This window comes from Serinus canaria, chromosome 1A, assembly GCF_022539315.1.
Source record: "Serinus canaria isolate serCan28SL12 chromosome 1A, serCan2020, whole genome shotgun sequence".
Lineage (NCBI taxonomy): Eukaryota > Metazoa > Chordata > Aves > Passeriformes > Fringillidae > Serinus > Serinus canaria.
Window position 1 is genome coordinate 69,532,079 of NC_066314.1, and position 16,957 is coordinate 69,549,035.

At 39.7% G+C, this 16,957-nt stretch overlaps 1 protein-coding gene across 2 annotated transcripts in view; it reads left to right on the forward strand.

Moving 5' to 3' along the window:
• PIK3C2G (phosphatidylinositol-4-phosphate 3-kinase catalytic subunit type 2 gamma) overlaps positions 1–16,957 on the forward strand; it is a 206,320-nt gene that overhangs the window by 113,885 nt on the left and 75,478 nt on the right. For both annotated transcript variants that reach the window (XM_018919832.3, XM_030238643.2), the window contains 4 exons: positions 8,345–8,525; positions 10,165–10,272; positions 14,015–14,107; positions 16,239–16,368. In XM_018919832.3, the coding sequence (XP_018775377.2) occupies positions 8,345–8,525; positions 10,165–10,272; positions 14,015–14,107; positions 16,239–16,368 (512 nt within the window). The remainder of the gene's footprint in view (positions 1–8,344; positions 8,526–10,164; positions 10,273–14,014; positions 14,108–16,238; positions 16,369–16,957) is intronic.

Sequence of the window (16,957 nt, forward strand, 5' to 3'; positions counted from 1 at the left end):
AGAATTAGTTCTGTGTCTTACATTGTGTTTTATAGTGTCATGAGGGATTTTTTTTTTTTGTTCAGCTGTGAAGCTAATGGGAACCACAGATGCTCTCCAAAGCCATTTTGATAGACATAAACTACCCAAACAATAGGCAGTTGAAGAAAAAACATTTTCAGTTTCTCCTCAGTGTATTGCTGTGATAACTGTGGCCCAAATTCAGAAACAGTACAAAGCTTTGCAAGTCCATTGGCTCTCATGGACTGCTTCATCTGAATTAATTTTGCATTTTATTTATGTAGTTTGAAAGAAGAGTAGCTTAGTCACCTCCTGTATTCAATTAATTGCTGGAATATTGGACAGCATCCCAATAAAGCCATTGGGTCTGCTTATTTTAGTGGTGATTATCCCATCTAATCCCATTCCCTGCTCACTCCCAGTGCAGCTCCCCACTGGGAAGAACACAACAATTCCTGTTATGCCTGGAATGAATGGTGCATTTCAGTTCCTCCGCATGAATTTACTCTGAACTCTCGCAGTGACAGATTGTTGGACAATTTCAGGCTTTGCTGATGCTGGTGTGAGATACTGCATGAAATTCTGACAACAATACGTCATTTGTTCTGAGGAGAAAATCTGCAATTTTGGAAAAAGCACAAGCAGGGACACACTCAGTCATGTGAAGAAGGCCCTGGCAAAAATGGAACCAGACTTTTCAAAGTTCATGCCAAACTTGAATGCCAAGTTTCTCATTGAATGGAAAATAATACTTCCCAATTGATAATGTCCATGAAGATATTAAATGCAATGCCTTGTTAAAAAGTTATTATTTTTTTCTTATTTCCAACTGCAGTTTTTGGAGAGGAGATTTAATGACTGTCTTTAAAGAGGGAGTGGTGGTACTTCTTTTTGGTACTTCTTTATTCATAATATACTATGAATATTAATATATTCAAAACCAATCAGACCAACAGTTGCAAGTCTGAGCTTAAGTCACCCTCAGTATTTAATGAGACTTTGGGGTGAGGGATTTTCATTTCTGTAGCTTTGGATTGATGTTTTATTGGGGTGGCATCTTTGGTGGACCCTACTCAGAGATTCTGAAGTTATCTAAGGTCAGTACTGCTGTACACAAACCACCACTCAATTTTGGTGTGTTGGTGTTCTGCTGGAGGTTTGTTGTTTTTTGTTTGCCATGTTGTGTTAATAAATTTCTGCTTTCAGATCCTACCCAATGAAGAGGAGCAGACTAGAAAAAGATACACTTTGCTAACAGTTTTTTAATTTTAATTTTAATTTTTTTTCCAGCTGGAGCAGAAAGAGACAGACACTGTTAGCACTGCTTTTTACTGGATGATTCTTGTAGCACTTACACTGATGTTAGAATTTCCATTCAACAAATTGGAGAAGACCTTTTGGGGGTGATTGTTTCTTGCCTAAACCTTAGACCAAGCAGTTCTATCTTCTATCTCTGCTAGTGATAGCTGTGCTTTCTACATTATACTTTCAATTAATTCTTGATACAGTTCACTTTCAAGGTTCATTTCATTTCTGTTTCACTCTCAAGCTCTTTCTCCTCCAGACAAGGTTGGTTTGTATGTGGGATTCATTTTCCTAATGCAAAGTGTGTGCAGCTAGCTATATTACATATCAAACAAAACATTTTTCTGCCAGGGAACCTCAGCAGGGTTTGGCACCTTCCCTGCATAGCAGAGCATGGCCTTTGTTTTCACTGCTCTGGTAATTTTTTGTGAGTCAGCAGGACATGCATTCCACAGTTCAGGCGTTCAGTGGGAGTGGGAGGAGCTGCCTTGATTGAATCTACTGAATCAAGTGATTTGTCTGAATGCAGATGGTATTGTGGTGTTCATAAAGAACTTAAGGAAGTTAGAAAATAATGGCAATGTTGTGTTTCTCAAGCCTAACCCCCATGCTTTCCACGTCTGCAAGAATATTTTGCTGTCAAAGGGAGATCAACGTGGTCGACTTCTTTCTGTGCTCTAAAAAAATCAGAAAAGCAAAAGCAAATTAATCACGTGGTTTGTTAAAACAAAACTGCACTTTAAGCAGAGTTATTTTCTGTTCAAGGGTAATGCTTTGAAAAGTGAGTCTATAAAAGCAGCTCTGTTTTTTGAGAAGCAGCATGTGGAACTGGCTGCAGGTTTCTCGTGTGAGAGGACTGAAGAGCCAAAAGGGGACAGGTGCTTCAAGCAACTGAACAGCTGCTGTTTCTTCATCTTGGGGACTTATTGGTGACAAAGATTCAGAGAAACAGAAACTCTCTGAAATATTCATAGAAAATGCACCACACTTCACTCAGTCTACTCAAGAAACATAAACTTTCATTCTCTTCTTGTTCTAGACTAGAAATAAAGATGAAAGGTCAGCAGATGAAGCACAGCTTTGCCTTTGGTGCCTCTCCCTTCCTGCTGGCTTTGTTCTTGGTCAAAAAAAGGGAGAGCAAAAGGAAGTTCAGTCTTCATCCTTCCTGTCAGGTTGATGTCCTTGCTCTGTGTTTCTGTAAATCTGTGGAGAATGCTCAGTACTCCAGTCTCTTGGGAGAATTGCAATTTCTCTTCCATCCTTCTTGTACAGTAACTTCTGCCTAATTGACTTTGCTCCCCATTTTCCCCCTGCAGAAATTGTATTGTTCTTAACATGACAGCTATTTATTTTGTGCTTCTCACCTGTTAGCTTGTTTTTATGTCTGTTAATTTTTTATGCCCCAATAGCTCTACCCACAATGCTGCTGCTGTTTCTGTGTTTCTGTTTCCTTTTCTTTGATTTGTAGCACATAGATCACACCTTTCTAGAGTTTGGGACTGGTTGTCCAGTGCGCTACTGGGGAGATAAAAGAGCAGAGAGGTTTTGCAGTTGAGTAATTAATTAAAGTATGGGACTGGTTGTCCAGTGTTCTACTGGGGAGATAAAAAAAACCAAAGAGAGGTTTTACTTGCACCTCAGTAATTAATGAATAGTAGCAGTTGCCCACTCATCCTCATGATCTGTCACAGGGTAGATGGAGCTCTTAATCTTCAGCTGTACATTTCTGTCATCTCTCTCATCCGTGTGCCTCTGGGGAGTTTGCACTGAGGCTTCAGGAGCTGAGTGAAGTCCTACAGGCAGGCCAGCCCTGTTCCTTGTTCTCCTGTTTAAAAATGCAAACAGGAAAAATGTTTTCTTCAAGGAGTGGAAAATGAAAACAGTTAAAAGCTTCAGGCACGTGCCCCAGCTCCATGACACAACAAAGCACAAAGGACAGAATAGGAGTTCTGCAGGATGTCTAAGGACACGGAGACAGATGGAAACCTCAGACTTAGAAGCTGTACATGGTAGAGAAGTGGTTTTGTGGGCTAATCTTTGATATGAGGGGCTGCAGAGAATAATTTTAAAGCAATTATTGCCATAATGAGCAGCAGTCTTGTACCATTGTTTTCTTCTTCTGTGATCTGTCCTGCCTCCAGCTTAGCAGAACAGAAAACAAACATGAAATGTACCTTCTGAACAAAGCATTCCACAGATGGACCAACAACAGAAGGTACCTCAGCCCTCACCTTACATCCCCAAGGCACCTTGTGTGCCTCTGAATTCAAACAACTTTTTGCAGAGTGTGTGCTGGTAGGCACCACTTTTGTGTGATAAATCCCAGAAATGCACTTGGAAACAAATTAACTGGGTTTCCTCTCCTGATATTATGTCCAAATAACCCAGTCAGACTGCCCTGCTCTTTTGTAAGAGGTAAGGGCTAACCTGCAGTAAGATTCTGCAAATCCTGGCCTTTTCTTCGTGGGGTTGAGGTTTTTTCTGGTACCAGTGGTTTGACAGGCTACCTGTGAGCTCAGCTGTCCTGTCGGGCATCGCTCTCCAGCTCACCCTGCTCCCCTGTCTGAGGAGACAAGGAACAGATGTTCAAGCAGCACAATTGTCTGAGCCACCTCACTCCTTCATTTGTCTGCCAAATCCTGCTCAGGGAGCAGACTGTGTCAGCTTCTCTTGCAGCAGCACAGAGGCAGAGTGAGGCCAGCTCACCTGTTTTTCCACCAAGACCCTTCTTTCCATCCAATCTCCTTATGTTTTTTCCCCCTTAATTACCCTTTTCTCTATATCTGCTAGGTTTAGCCCTGGTTTTTCTTCTCTGACACAGCAGCCTGACTCAATTCCACCTTTCTTTCTTCCCTGTGGCAAAAATCCCCCAGCCCTCTTGCATTTCTAGGTGCAGGGAGCACAGACACACCCCTGCAGCTGTGAGTGCCAGGAAATGGGGCTGGAGCACCTTGCAGGCATGGAGCAGGTGTGTGCAGAGAGGAGGAGCTGATTGCAGAAAGCAGAGGCATCTTTCAAGGCACCCCTGTACCTGATTTACTCCATTTCCAGATTTCAGGTCAACTTCCTTCTGAACTATTTCACAAAAGTGACCTGGGGATGGTGTCTGAGCTCATCAGGCCTTGCTGAGAACGAGGGTGTTTGTCCCAAATCACAAAACCTGAAGAGCAAGGAAGCCTCTCTGTTGTTAGGAGCAAGATGCTCCATCTAGGCCTGGTATAAAGCCAGGCTTTTGTACTGAGTTCTGTCTTGAAGAATCCTCTGAAAATTATCAGGAAAAAACAACTTCACATGCTTCTTTACTGGCAGCCTTGTGTTTTAAACCATCCCAGTTTTGTCTTCCTCTGTCACAACTAGGCATCCTATTCTAACTTGAAATTTTCATTAGTCTTGAGTTCTTCTCCATCTCACAACTGGAGAAGCTGCAGATTTTCCCCTCTCTGCTGGGTTCTCACCATGGCAGGGTGAAGCTGTGTGTGCCAGCAAGGGAGGACAGAACTGCAACAACCTATTTGTTCATTTGTTGGAGAAACACTTCAGGAAAGCCTACAATGAATCATCACATTCAAAGTGTCCTGTGCCTCCTCTTTGGGGCCACTTTTATAGAATGAATGTGGAAGTCAGAGCCAGTAAGTAGAGATCATTTTGCAAAGAGAGATCTGCAGGTTTTTAGGAGCACACCTGCCCATACACCCTCTGTCCTGATGTACACCTTGTGCATAAACTCTCTGAACCTGGCCCATACTCCCTTCTCAGGAAGGAAAAAGAAATTGTTATATGTGTCTATATTTATTTTCTGTATACACTCAGCCACAGGAGTAATCAACACATTGATCTGTATTATGCAGGGAGTAGCTCTGTTTAAAATAGTGAACTGCTTTGGTTTTGCTATTTTGCTTGCTGTGGGTGAAATCCTAAGCCTTTCATTTTAGGGAAATAAAAGCTGGTTTAATGTTCACTGTATCTGAGGGGATTAAAGGACATCTCAAACATGGAGAGGTAGCCTTTATGGATCCCCTAAACATGTGTTACTGAAAATGGAGTAGGTGAAGGAATCTGATTTAGATACTCAGGAGCTGATTCCAGTGCAAGCCTTAGTGCAGACAAGGCTCTGCAGAGCATTTCAGAACAGATATCACAGTGACAGTTTAGGTGCATTTGTATTTGCAAGACAGAAGTGAAAAAATTCAATTGCACTGTTTGGCTGCACTGAGACTGAGCTGGGCTTTGCTTGGGTAGGCTAAAATTCCTGTCCACGTGACAATTTGGATTGTACCAATGGTGCTTTTATTTAAAGGATAATCATCAATCCTTTATTTAAAGGATAATCACCAAGCCTCTTCCTGACTTGCTGTTGAGAAGGTCTGTGTTTTTATTTTAGTCTTGCTTGCCTACAGCTGAGCTAAAAGGCCATGCAGAGTGCCCTAAACAGGTTATTTTAGACAGCACAGGGAATCTGAGACATCGGCATGGCAGTGGCACACATGAGATGTTGCCTCCAGGGGACTCATGCCCTTCCAAGGCAGCAGCTAGAGGAAGTGGATTTCCTAGAATATCTAAATTGGCATGAGCTATTGACATGAGGCAGGTGAATCCCATCCTGTGGAATCTTGGACTTTGATGGAATTAGGAAGGAATTTGTTTATCCACTGCCACGTGTGCAGAGTTCCTCAATTTGGGAAAGGTTCAGGGTAAGAACACAGCAGCCTCTGTGCCCAGGTTTGCCTTCCACCTGGCACTGCAGTGACAACTTGAATTTCCTTCAAATCTAAAATGGAATTATTTGTTTCTACTACTCTACAGTGAAAAAAAAAGTAATTTCAGACTTCTCCAGAGAGTGTTGATAATAAACTTCTCATATTGCTTCACTTTCATGTCTAGGCATTTCTGATAGAAACACCACTCCTTCTTTAAGGATTTTCAAACCCTCAGATGTTCAGAGGTTTTGTGTAACTGGAAAAAATATCAACTGCTGGTTTCTGAAATCCAGAACAATATCCAGTAGGTGATATTGTTCTGCCTTGAATTATAGAGGAAAAGAGGACCTGAAAAAATCATTGCTTCATAAAAGGTCCCTCATCACCAAAAGAGGCATTTCCTGCCATAGCAATACTGCAATGCCTTATATGGGATTATTATTATATGGCATATATATCATATTATAGATTTTATATATATTATTATATATATATATATATATATATATATATATATATATATATATCAGATTATAGCAATACTGTAATGCCTTATATGTGATTATTATGATATAGCATATATATCATATTATAGATTTTATTTATATATATATCAGATTATAGCAATACTGTAATGCCTTATATGTGATTATTATTATATGTCATATATATCATATTGTAGATTATATATATTATATATATTTTAGAATATATCAATACTGTAATGCCTTATATATGATTATTATTATTATATGTAATATAACATATTTTAGATTATATATATTATATATATCAAATTATATCAATACTGTAATGCCTTATATGTGATTATTATTATTATATGTCATATATGTCATACTATAGATTATATATTTTATATATATTAGATTATAGCAATATTGAATTGCCCTATATATTATTATATATCATATATATCATAATATATATTATATATATAAATCAGATTCTAGCAATATTGTAATGCCTTATATATGATTATTATTAGGTCATATATATCATATTATAGATTATATTCATTATATGTATCAGATTATAGCAATACTGTAATGCCCTATATATGATTATTATAAGTCACATATATCATATTATATTATATAACTATATATCAGATTATAGCAATACTGTAATGCCTTATATATGATTATTATATGTCTATATATATATATTTGAAGGAGTTAGGTGTCTATAGGAATTATTGTTTTTCACTCTTAAATATCAGTGCTTCGAATGCTTTTTTGGTTTTTGTGATGTGACATATTCAGATGTCCCATATTCATTTGAGTGATGTGCCTTGAAATTCAAGAGCTTCTCTGATTTCTGTCCTGTGAAAAGTGTCAGTGTTTTTTAGGTGGGGAAGCTGCATTCAGATTCAGGAATTGAAGGGCTGAGATGTTCTCGGGGTGAAGCTGTGAGGGGGAGAGTTCACACAAAAGCAAAGAGCAGTTCCCCAGTCCTCCAGGCAGAGGGAAGTCCCAGGATGTTAACAACAGCACAGGGCTGCTGATTCCATCTGCACTTAGAAAAATAAATCAAACATGTACAGAACCTCTGGCCTGCATAAGGAAAAGATCTCCCAGTGATCAATTTGATTAACTAAAAAAACCCCTCTAAACACCCCAGCCTTCCTGACCCAAATAAATGTGTATTTAGAGAAGACTTCATGGTGATAATTATTAAAAAGAGTATGGTTTTGGCTTTATTTCTGATTTTATGCTGGCAGTAACTCCAGTTCCAAAGCTTTTGCAGGCTTCAGAAGAACTAAAAGCTGAGTTTTGCTTTAGACAGCAATTGCCAATAAAGAAGGGAATAAAATGGGCTCATTTCATTCTTTTTAGCAGTCTAGCCAATTTCAGAAATGTCTCCTCAGCTTAAAATACTGAAAGTTTCTAGAATTGATGGTACATCTGAGACTAAAACAGTCTTTAAATGCACCTCCTGAAAGATGCTCTTGCTTGTATAAATGAACTGGCAGGAGAAAAAAAATAATTTAGGAATATATATTTAACACTGGCCTTCAAAACTGCAACTTCTTTTCACTTTGTTAACTTTTCTTGCAGAAATAAAAAGCAATACAGGCATTGCACTATGTATGACAATAAGAAATGACAGTTTTCTGTTCTTTCAACACATTTGGAATCTCATTATTATCAAATGGAACTTGAGTCTCATTGCCTAGAAGCAATAACATTTTGTTTCATTCTCTGCTGCCCAAAGTGACCAAATGTAGATTAGTCTGGAGTTTCTTGTCCCTGCTAGAACTGATAAATAATAAAATTCATTTTTTTGAGACCCAATTTTTTTTTTTCCCCTCCTTCCTTCAGGCTGCTGAAGAATGCTCAGAATGAAGTTCATTTCAGAATGTGGTATAAGAAACTTCTGGCTGCTCTCCAGTTCTGTGCTGGAAGGACCCTGAACAATGACTTTTCTAAGGAAGAAAAACTCATCAGAATTCTGGAAGACATTGCCACAAAAGTGAAAGCTGCCAGTGATCCAAAAAGAAAGGTTTGTTAAAAAATACTTCCCCTTCCATCCAAGTTTCTGTAGGGAATTTTATTTTCTCTAAAGTAACACCTCTTTCTTTTAATAGCCTTTACATAAATAAACCAAAGACTTAACTAAAATTTATAAATATTTTTCAGCTCTGAGAAAAGGTAACACAGAGATATTTAATGGGACAGCTCTCATCACTGTTACTGAGGTCTGCAGATCTTTTAAGACATTTAAATCCCTTCATCAGTGGCTTCTCAAATGGACCTGGAGGTGGCCAGAAATAATGGCAACAAGGCTGATTATCATTATCACTGTGAGGAATGCTCACATTTAGCACCTCATCCCAAAATATTTGACTCCTGTAGCGCTGCAGCATTTCTTGGAAGCTTTACTAAGAGTTGTTCTTGGCTGGCTGGGCATATCCTCCTTGCTTAGCAAAGACAACCAGAGTGGGATGTAGCTGCTATCTCAAATGTGGCTCTCAGCAACGAGCACTGAACCCACATCTGCAGAGGTGCCTCCCTGACAAAATTGCAGTTGTCTTCTCCAGTGGATGCAGCTTTTATATTGCATAGGTACATTCCCAGCTCAGAACTGTTAATTTTCCAGGAGAGCTGCTGTTTTCCTGGTGTGCAAAACTTCTTCTTGTTGAAATCTCAGCAAGGCAGAGCAGAAAGCCAAATAAAAATCTACTTGCCACTGCTGGTTATCATGAATGAGATCATGAATCTTTCTGCCTTGTTAAGGATTCAAAGGTTTTCTCAGAAAACTCTCAGTGCTGCTACTGAGAGCAGCAAAGCAAACATGGAAGTAAAAAGACAAAAATATTTGCAGAAGGAAAATCCATGCAAAGAAGAAGAAACAGTAGTAATACATTATACATTACTAATGCATAATTCAGATTTTAGAGATTAATCTCAAGGCTGCAGTTACTATGGTACTGAGGAGCTCCCAAACCTTGCAGTTAACAGAATTAGGCAAGGGAGATCACAGTGTTGAGGCAACAAGCAACAAATTGGGAAGATCTTAGGAAAGGCAAAAAATCCCATGAGATACAGCAGAGCAATACCAGGCTAATTGAGCCTGTTGAAGGGTGCTGAATCATAGAATCACAGAATGGTTTGGGCTGGAAGGAACCTTAAAAATCATCCAGTCCCAACCCTCCTGCTATGGGCAGGGACACCTTCCACCAGACCAGGTGGCCCCATCCAGCCTGGTTTCACAGGTAGAGATTTTTTTCTGACATCCAATCTAAACCTTCAATTTGAAACCATTCTCCCTTGTCCTGTCACTCCATGCTGTTGGAAACAGACTCTTCCCATCTGAACCTATGGGGCTGGTATGAGTGGTAGCACATCTAGGCAGAAAAAAAAAGCATCAATGTAAAATTGATAGAGCTGTAATTTTACTCCACATTGATACTTTTTCAATAGAAAAAGTATCAATGTGGAGTAAAATTACAGCTCTTATTTTTAATACCCCAGTGTGACCTCATTAGCTGTTGTAAGGTCACATGGATGCTGCCAGCTCTGGAAAATGTCATTGTTTGTTTAAAGTACAGAAAAACAGTAGGAAAAAATATTTAAAAAGAAATAAATAAAGAGCTGCATTTTTGTCCTTTCATGCTGCCATACTGGTTCCTGTGCTGCAGGAGGTGTTGAAGGTGGAGCTCAGCAGACTGCAGCAGTTCTTCCAGGAGGTGAAGCTCTGCCGGCTGCCCCTGAACCCCGCGCTTGTTGTGCAAGGCATAGAGGCAGATGTAAGTGGGATCCATTGCACCTTCAAGTTTGGTCTTTAGAGGGGAGAAGGAGAGGATGCCTGCATGGAAATGATCATAATGATGTGGAGAATAAATCATCTAGTTGATCTGCATAGAGGCAGATGTAAGTGGGATCCACTGCACCTTCAAGTTTGGTCTTTAGAGGGGAGAAGGAGAGGATGCCTGTGGAATGTCGTATGATGTGGAGAATAAATCATCTAGTTGATCTGCATAGAGGCAGATGTAAGTGGGATCCACTGCACCTTCAAGTTTGGTCTTTAGAGGGGAGAAGGAGAGGATGCCTGCATGGAAATGATCATAATGATGTGGAGAATAAATCATCTAGTTGATCTGCATAGAGGCAGATGTAAGTGGGATCCACTGCACCTTCAATTTTGGTCTTTAGAGGGGAGGAGAGGATGCCTGCATGGAAATGATCATAGTGATGTGGAGAATAAATCATCTGGTTGATTCACAGCCAGCCTAATCTCCTTCAAACCTTTGCAGAGGCAGAGGTGACAGGGTGTCACAGCAAGCAGAGATTTCACCTCTGAGCAGCCCATCCCCAGCTCAGCTGCCCTGCCATTGGCATTGACACCTGGGAGCTGGGACCTGGTTCCCACTGTGGGAATCCATAAAATCAGAGGGTTTTGGGAAAGCTGCAGAAGGCAGGCCTCAAAGACAGCAGAGCTTTGATTAGAGCTAAGCAGTAGCCATGAGATTGGTCAGCAGAAAAATCATGTAAGAAGTAGAATGATGAGGTCCCTGGTGTTGAGATGACCTCAAGGTGTTAGAAAGCTTGGTTTTTCCTAGTCTTGAGACTGAAGAAGATGAGATGTGTCAGTTCTCCTTTTAAGGTTGTATATTTTTTTTTATCTAAAACATTTTTTCTATCTGCTGAGGTCTGTTCAGCAGGTCAATGTGTGGTATGCTGACCACCCTCAGGGTGCTGTTATCTTTTGATAATAAAAACTATGTGAACTTTATTTACAATAATTTTTTTAACATCTGTCACCTATGTTGGATGGGTTGTCTCTACTCTGAACTAATCCAAAAGTGCCACCATTGCAGCAGAAGATGGAGGCTAAGAAGATACAGGAGGAAGGACATGACACACCTAAATCCCTCATCTTGCTTCCTGAACCCTCATTCTAAAACCCTAAAATTCTACTTTTTCACCCTGTGATAAATTCACTATTATTCTATTCAAACTCTTGTGGCTTGCACATCTTCACACAAGGTTGGGAATTGCTTCCATGGGTTAAAATCAAAGGCACAGGTGGTTTTGACTCTGTGCCAAGGTCTCTGAGCCCCTGCCAGGGTCTGGAGTCCTCCAGGGCAGCCAGAGGAATGTCCTGGATTCCAACAGTAGAAAAGTAAGGACAAATAGAACAATGGTCTGTGTATTAATGCTTGTCTAGAATGACTCTCTGAGCTGCAGAAAAGTTTATCTAGAGAGATATTAGGGAGTTCCAGCTTAATAATGGATCTCTGTGTGTTGTGTTTGAAGGCTCACAAGCAGGTGTTGTATTTGAAATAAGCATTATTAAACCAAAGGTACCTGTGCTTACAGTGCTTGGATGGAACTACTGTCAGTGTGCTTTGCTTTGTGTGATTGGTCAGAAAACTTATAAAGTGAGTTGTAACATTGAGTTCTTGGTCTGCTGCCTGGGATGTGAGCTGCTGGCACCTTCCCATTGTCATAACCATGGAATGAGAGTGATGCTGGAAAATCAACCAGCTCAGGGCACGTTCCCAGCAGTCCTGTCCTGTTTGTGATTTGTACAGAGCCCCTGGCTGGCAATACCCACCACGCAGCCCCTGGTGTTTTTCCCATCCAAGACTCTTCCATTTCAGGTATGGGAGCAGCAAAAAATCTGGAGCCAGCTGTTTGCTGAGCTGTCTTTTTTCTGAGAATTGCTAAAATGGTGAATATTCAGACTGGCTTATCTGTATCTGCGACCCCTATTAAACATGACTTAAGGATAAAGGAAACAGCAATGCTCTTCAGTGGGACTTGACTTTGACTGCAGGACTAAGATTCAGTCATTCATTGTTCAGAAATATTTTCATAAACAACATAAAGCCAGGAGTTAGCTGGCTCATCTCTGGAGAAGGAAAATGTATCCAGCATGAAGAGAAAGAAAAACCTGAACAGCCATATATATTACCAGTTATACCTGCCTAATTACAGCAATTTGTGCTCTATTTTTGTTCTCTGGCTCATTATCCATAGCAGACCTGATTCTAAGAGGTGCTGATCCCTTCAATTCTCTCTGACCTGTGTTTCTCCAAGTAATTGCTATTAAGCCTTGATCTGGCTGAGAGCTGAGGTCTTCCAGCACCCCACAGGCTTGGGCAAATTGTGTGTGATACAAGTCAGAAGGATTTGAAGCCTGCTGCTGCTCCCTGCTTCCAGGCTTTTGGAAATAATGACTAATGGAAAGGTATCTCACCATAAAGTCATGCTATTTATACTGCACCAGCTTGGCTGGACAGCTACAAAAATGTTTAAATCTAATATCTGAAGAGGGTTTTTTTGGTTTTGGGGGTTTTTTTCATTTTTCTTATATCATTATAGGCCATTATCTTTCTATAAATACATGTCATTTCTTGATTGGACTGTACATCAGTATAATCATGCAAATTAGAACTTTTAAGTGCTTATAATTACCTAAATTTAATTCATTTTGGTGTCATCTATTGATTTTACCAGTGGCAAGCCCTGCTCACAGCCCCATCAGAGTCACATCATCCCACAGGAACCTTTCAAGCACTCACTGGGACGTTTCAATTGGCAAAATTCTGACTGAAATGGAATCATTTCAGTGGTGGGGGATCAGAATTTCATTTCTGATAATGGCTCTGGCCCATCCCAGAGGTCTGCTGTGCCTGAGACAATATTTGCATGCTGGTGCCATGCTTTGAGATGCTCAGATGAAAAGCTGCAGACAGCTGTGTCTGGTGGAGCTCCCATTGAGCCTCCCTTACACTGCACCCTGTAAGGACAGCAGCAGCTCCTCTATGGTGCTCATTATTTCCAGAAACCATTAATTACCATTGTCTCTAGCTGGTTTTGAGGGGTTTCCCCACCTTTCTTTGGATGTTTTTAATGAGGGTAATAATTCCACCCCAAACTCTCACAGGATTTGCAGTGCTTGGCTCATTAATGTTTTTTGAAGCCTTTTGAGATCTTCAGGTGGAAGGAGCTGTAGAGCATGAAAGTCAGAGTTGGTGCTTAATTAAGATAAATTCCACATAAAACAGAGCATGATTTTCAAAATTTCCTATATCCTCAGCCAGAGTGAGGTAATCAAAGAAACTGGCAGGTCCTTTTTTTCCATGTCTGATTGGGTAGGGCTGGGTTTTTTTCAGAAAACAATGGGCTCAAAGGCTTTTCATTGGTTTAGAACTCATTAGATCAGTCTTATCTAATTCATCCTCCCAGTTCCAGCCAAGCTTATTGTTGACAGGTCTGGGTGCAAATGAAAAAACAATTAGCACATAAAATATTATCTGTTCATATGGCCTGATACTTAAGTGAAGCAGATTGTCTGGGGACAAGAATTTCTTGTTTTTCAGACCCAATGAAACAGTCAATAATATCAAAAATTATTTATTTTTGCTGCCTCTGCTACTGAGCAGTGTTTAAAGCTGGAATCTTTCAGAGGTATTGTATTGGCCTGGTGCTTTGTTTATGTGACACTGTTGTTGTTCTGTCTCATCTTTCTTTCCCCTGCAGTCATGTTCTTATTTTACATCCAATGCCTTTCCCTTAAAAATCTCCTTCATCAATGCAAAGGCTCCAAGTGGAAACATCAATGTTATTTTTAAGGTATGTTCTTCCTCCAGTCCTCGGGCCTTTTGGTATGGAAAATGATCATTTAAAATTAATTTATGTTTTAAACCTTGAGTCTGAGAACAGTTGGTTTAGCTCTGCTGCTTGTTTATCCCTATTATTTTTGACACCAGAACTCTTAATGAAACATGTGGAGGCAATACACTGAAGTGTCACCTTCTTGATCAACAGAGAATCAAACAAATTATAGCAGGTTTTTTTTTCCTTAGTGAAGACAACCAGGCTAGAATATAAAGTTCATCTTTTAAACCCAGTTTATTAACAAGGGCAGGTCTCAGAGAAGAGATAGATCAGAGTGACTGAACCCTCAGCCTTAACCATATGTCTAAAAAATCAAAATATTGCAGTTTTAGAGGCTCCATTTGCCACAGAAACCAAATTCTGCCCCTATGAGCAGCGTGGGGGAATGGCTGAGGAAGATGGAGCTGGGGGAGGCAGCAGAGGAGCTCTGTCTCATTGGAGTTACTTGGAAGAACTGACTCAAAATAAACTCTGCTTTATTTTGCTGTTGTCACCTAGAAAAGCTTCAGAGTTCAGAACTGTCCATCCACAAAAGGCAATTTTAAAGTTAGTTCTTTTTTAAAAGAGCAAAAAACTTCCCTAAAAGTGGATATTGGTTTTAAAGAACACAAGTTCATAAAATGGCTGAGAGATACACAATTTTTGGTTGCCAATGGCATTATTCTTAGGTATTTTTCAGAATCATTTTCCAAATGAGAAATCTAAAAAGTTGATATAAATAAATTTAAAAAAAAAAAAAAAACAAACCAGATTCTATGCTGTTTTAAATTAACTTGCCCTTTAGAGCAGCTGTGATTCTCAGAAATAGAAGTAAACTTTCCAGGCCTGCTAAGGGGAGAAATTAGCAATTTTAAATTTTTCTGAATATTTAGAAACCTGGTTCATATGCTATTTTATCTGAGAATCAATATTAAGCAGCAGATCCTTACCTACATGTGCAAACACCTGCTCATGGGGCTTTTTAAGCAATTCCATTGGTTCTACTCAATTTTTTTCCTACCTAGTAATGTTCAGCAAGCAGCTCATTGTCCAGTTGCTGTAAAAGTATTTTAGCTGCTGTCACCTTCTCCTGTCAGCAAAACATTGTGCTAAAATACCTTTTGCTTGTACTGTGGTTCCATTGCTTATTCATGACAGAGAGCTCATACATAAATGATAAGCACAATAAATGATAAGGGTGTCTTACTAAATTGTCTTCCCACTGTGTATGTGAGGGAAGGGGAGTGGAGAGAATAAGATATTTTTACATTTTTAGATGCTAAGAAGAATTAATTGGAGTCTTTTTGATGAGAGAAAAATAGATACAGATATTTTGTGTTTTTAAGACGAGTTTGTGTCTCCTCAAGTCCTGATTTCCTGGCAGTAAATGTCTGTAGATTGGAATAGTTGTGTAAAAAGAATGTAATGAAAGAATAAGGCACTTAAAATAGCAGTAAAAGTTATGTATTTTGCATGGAGTGGGATGGGGGAAACAAAACATCAGGGCTGTTGTTTTTGCAGGCCATTTACTCAGCCATGGTTGAAAATAATCTCTTCATTAATTCTTGTGGCTACAATTAAAGCCCCATTTCCCTGAGATTATTGTTTGACTAACTCCATGGGGAGAGGGGTCATCACTGCTTGGAACTGCATGTGAATCACTTTATGGATAAAATGTAAATTTGTGATAAAATTCCCATGCAAATACCAAGTTGTGAGGCTTCATGTGAGACAAACACTGTCACTTGTGCAGAGGGATCCAGCATTAAGGAGACTTTAAAATGGAACTAAATTAGGATCCTACCTCTGGATTAGGTATCCAAGCTCCAATAATTACACAGGAATGGCAGGCAGAAATGCCACAGTGAAGCAGAGATCATTTGTTGTCACCTCAGTGGCTGCCAGGACTGTCCCTGCCTGTGTGTGCCATCCACTCTGTCCTCTCCTGAGATCATTGAGAGATAAGTGGGAGCTTGGAAGGAAAACAAGACAGAGTTACTGAGATGACTGTAGCTGCTTTGGTGGGCAGAAAAGTCCCAGTTAAATGGGACATTATTTCTGCCTGGTATTGAGGAAGAAAACTGAATTTCACGTGCAATTTTCACAGATAGGTGATGATCTACGTCAAGATATGTTGGTTCTGCAAATTATTCACCTGATGGACAGCATTTGGCTCCAAGAGGGACTGGATATGCAAATGATCATTTACAGGTGTTTATCCACAGGCAGAGGACAAGGTCAGTCTTAAATTACAAAAGGAGCCTGTGTTACATTATTCATATTTCATGTAAACAGTGGTTTGTAAGATTTATTTATTCTGCCTCTCTAGAACTCCTTGGATTTTGTAGCAACTAGAATTTTCCAAAAGCCTCAACACTGTCAGCTTGCAAAACATTCTTAAATTCTCATATCAAAAAGAAGGCTTTGGAGAAAATTGGCCATAGCTACTGAAGTTTTAATCCAGTGCATTCCTTCATAGATGCTTAAATGAGCCTGGATGCATGTGGCTACACAAAGTACCTGCAGACAAGTGATGACAGCTTTGTGCTGTTGATTTTGAAATATTATTCTTGTGATTTGTGTTGCTTAGGGCAGGCCTGACTCATCTGAAAGCTCTATTTCTCTCTTTTATGGTTGTTGTAGCAGAGCTGTAGCAGGGATAGCAATTGCTGGCTGTAGAAATCTGCTGACAGCAGTAAGCTGCCTCAATTTCCCTGACCAAATCTTCTACTGGAAATAATCCTAGCTCAAAGAGAAGGCTGATATATCCAGATTACCTGCTGGACAAAAGCTATTAAAATAGAAAAATTAAAAGAAAATCGTTGC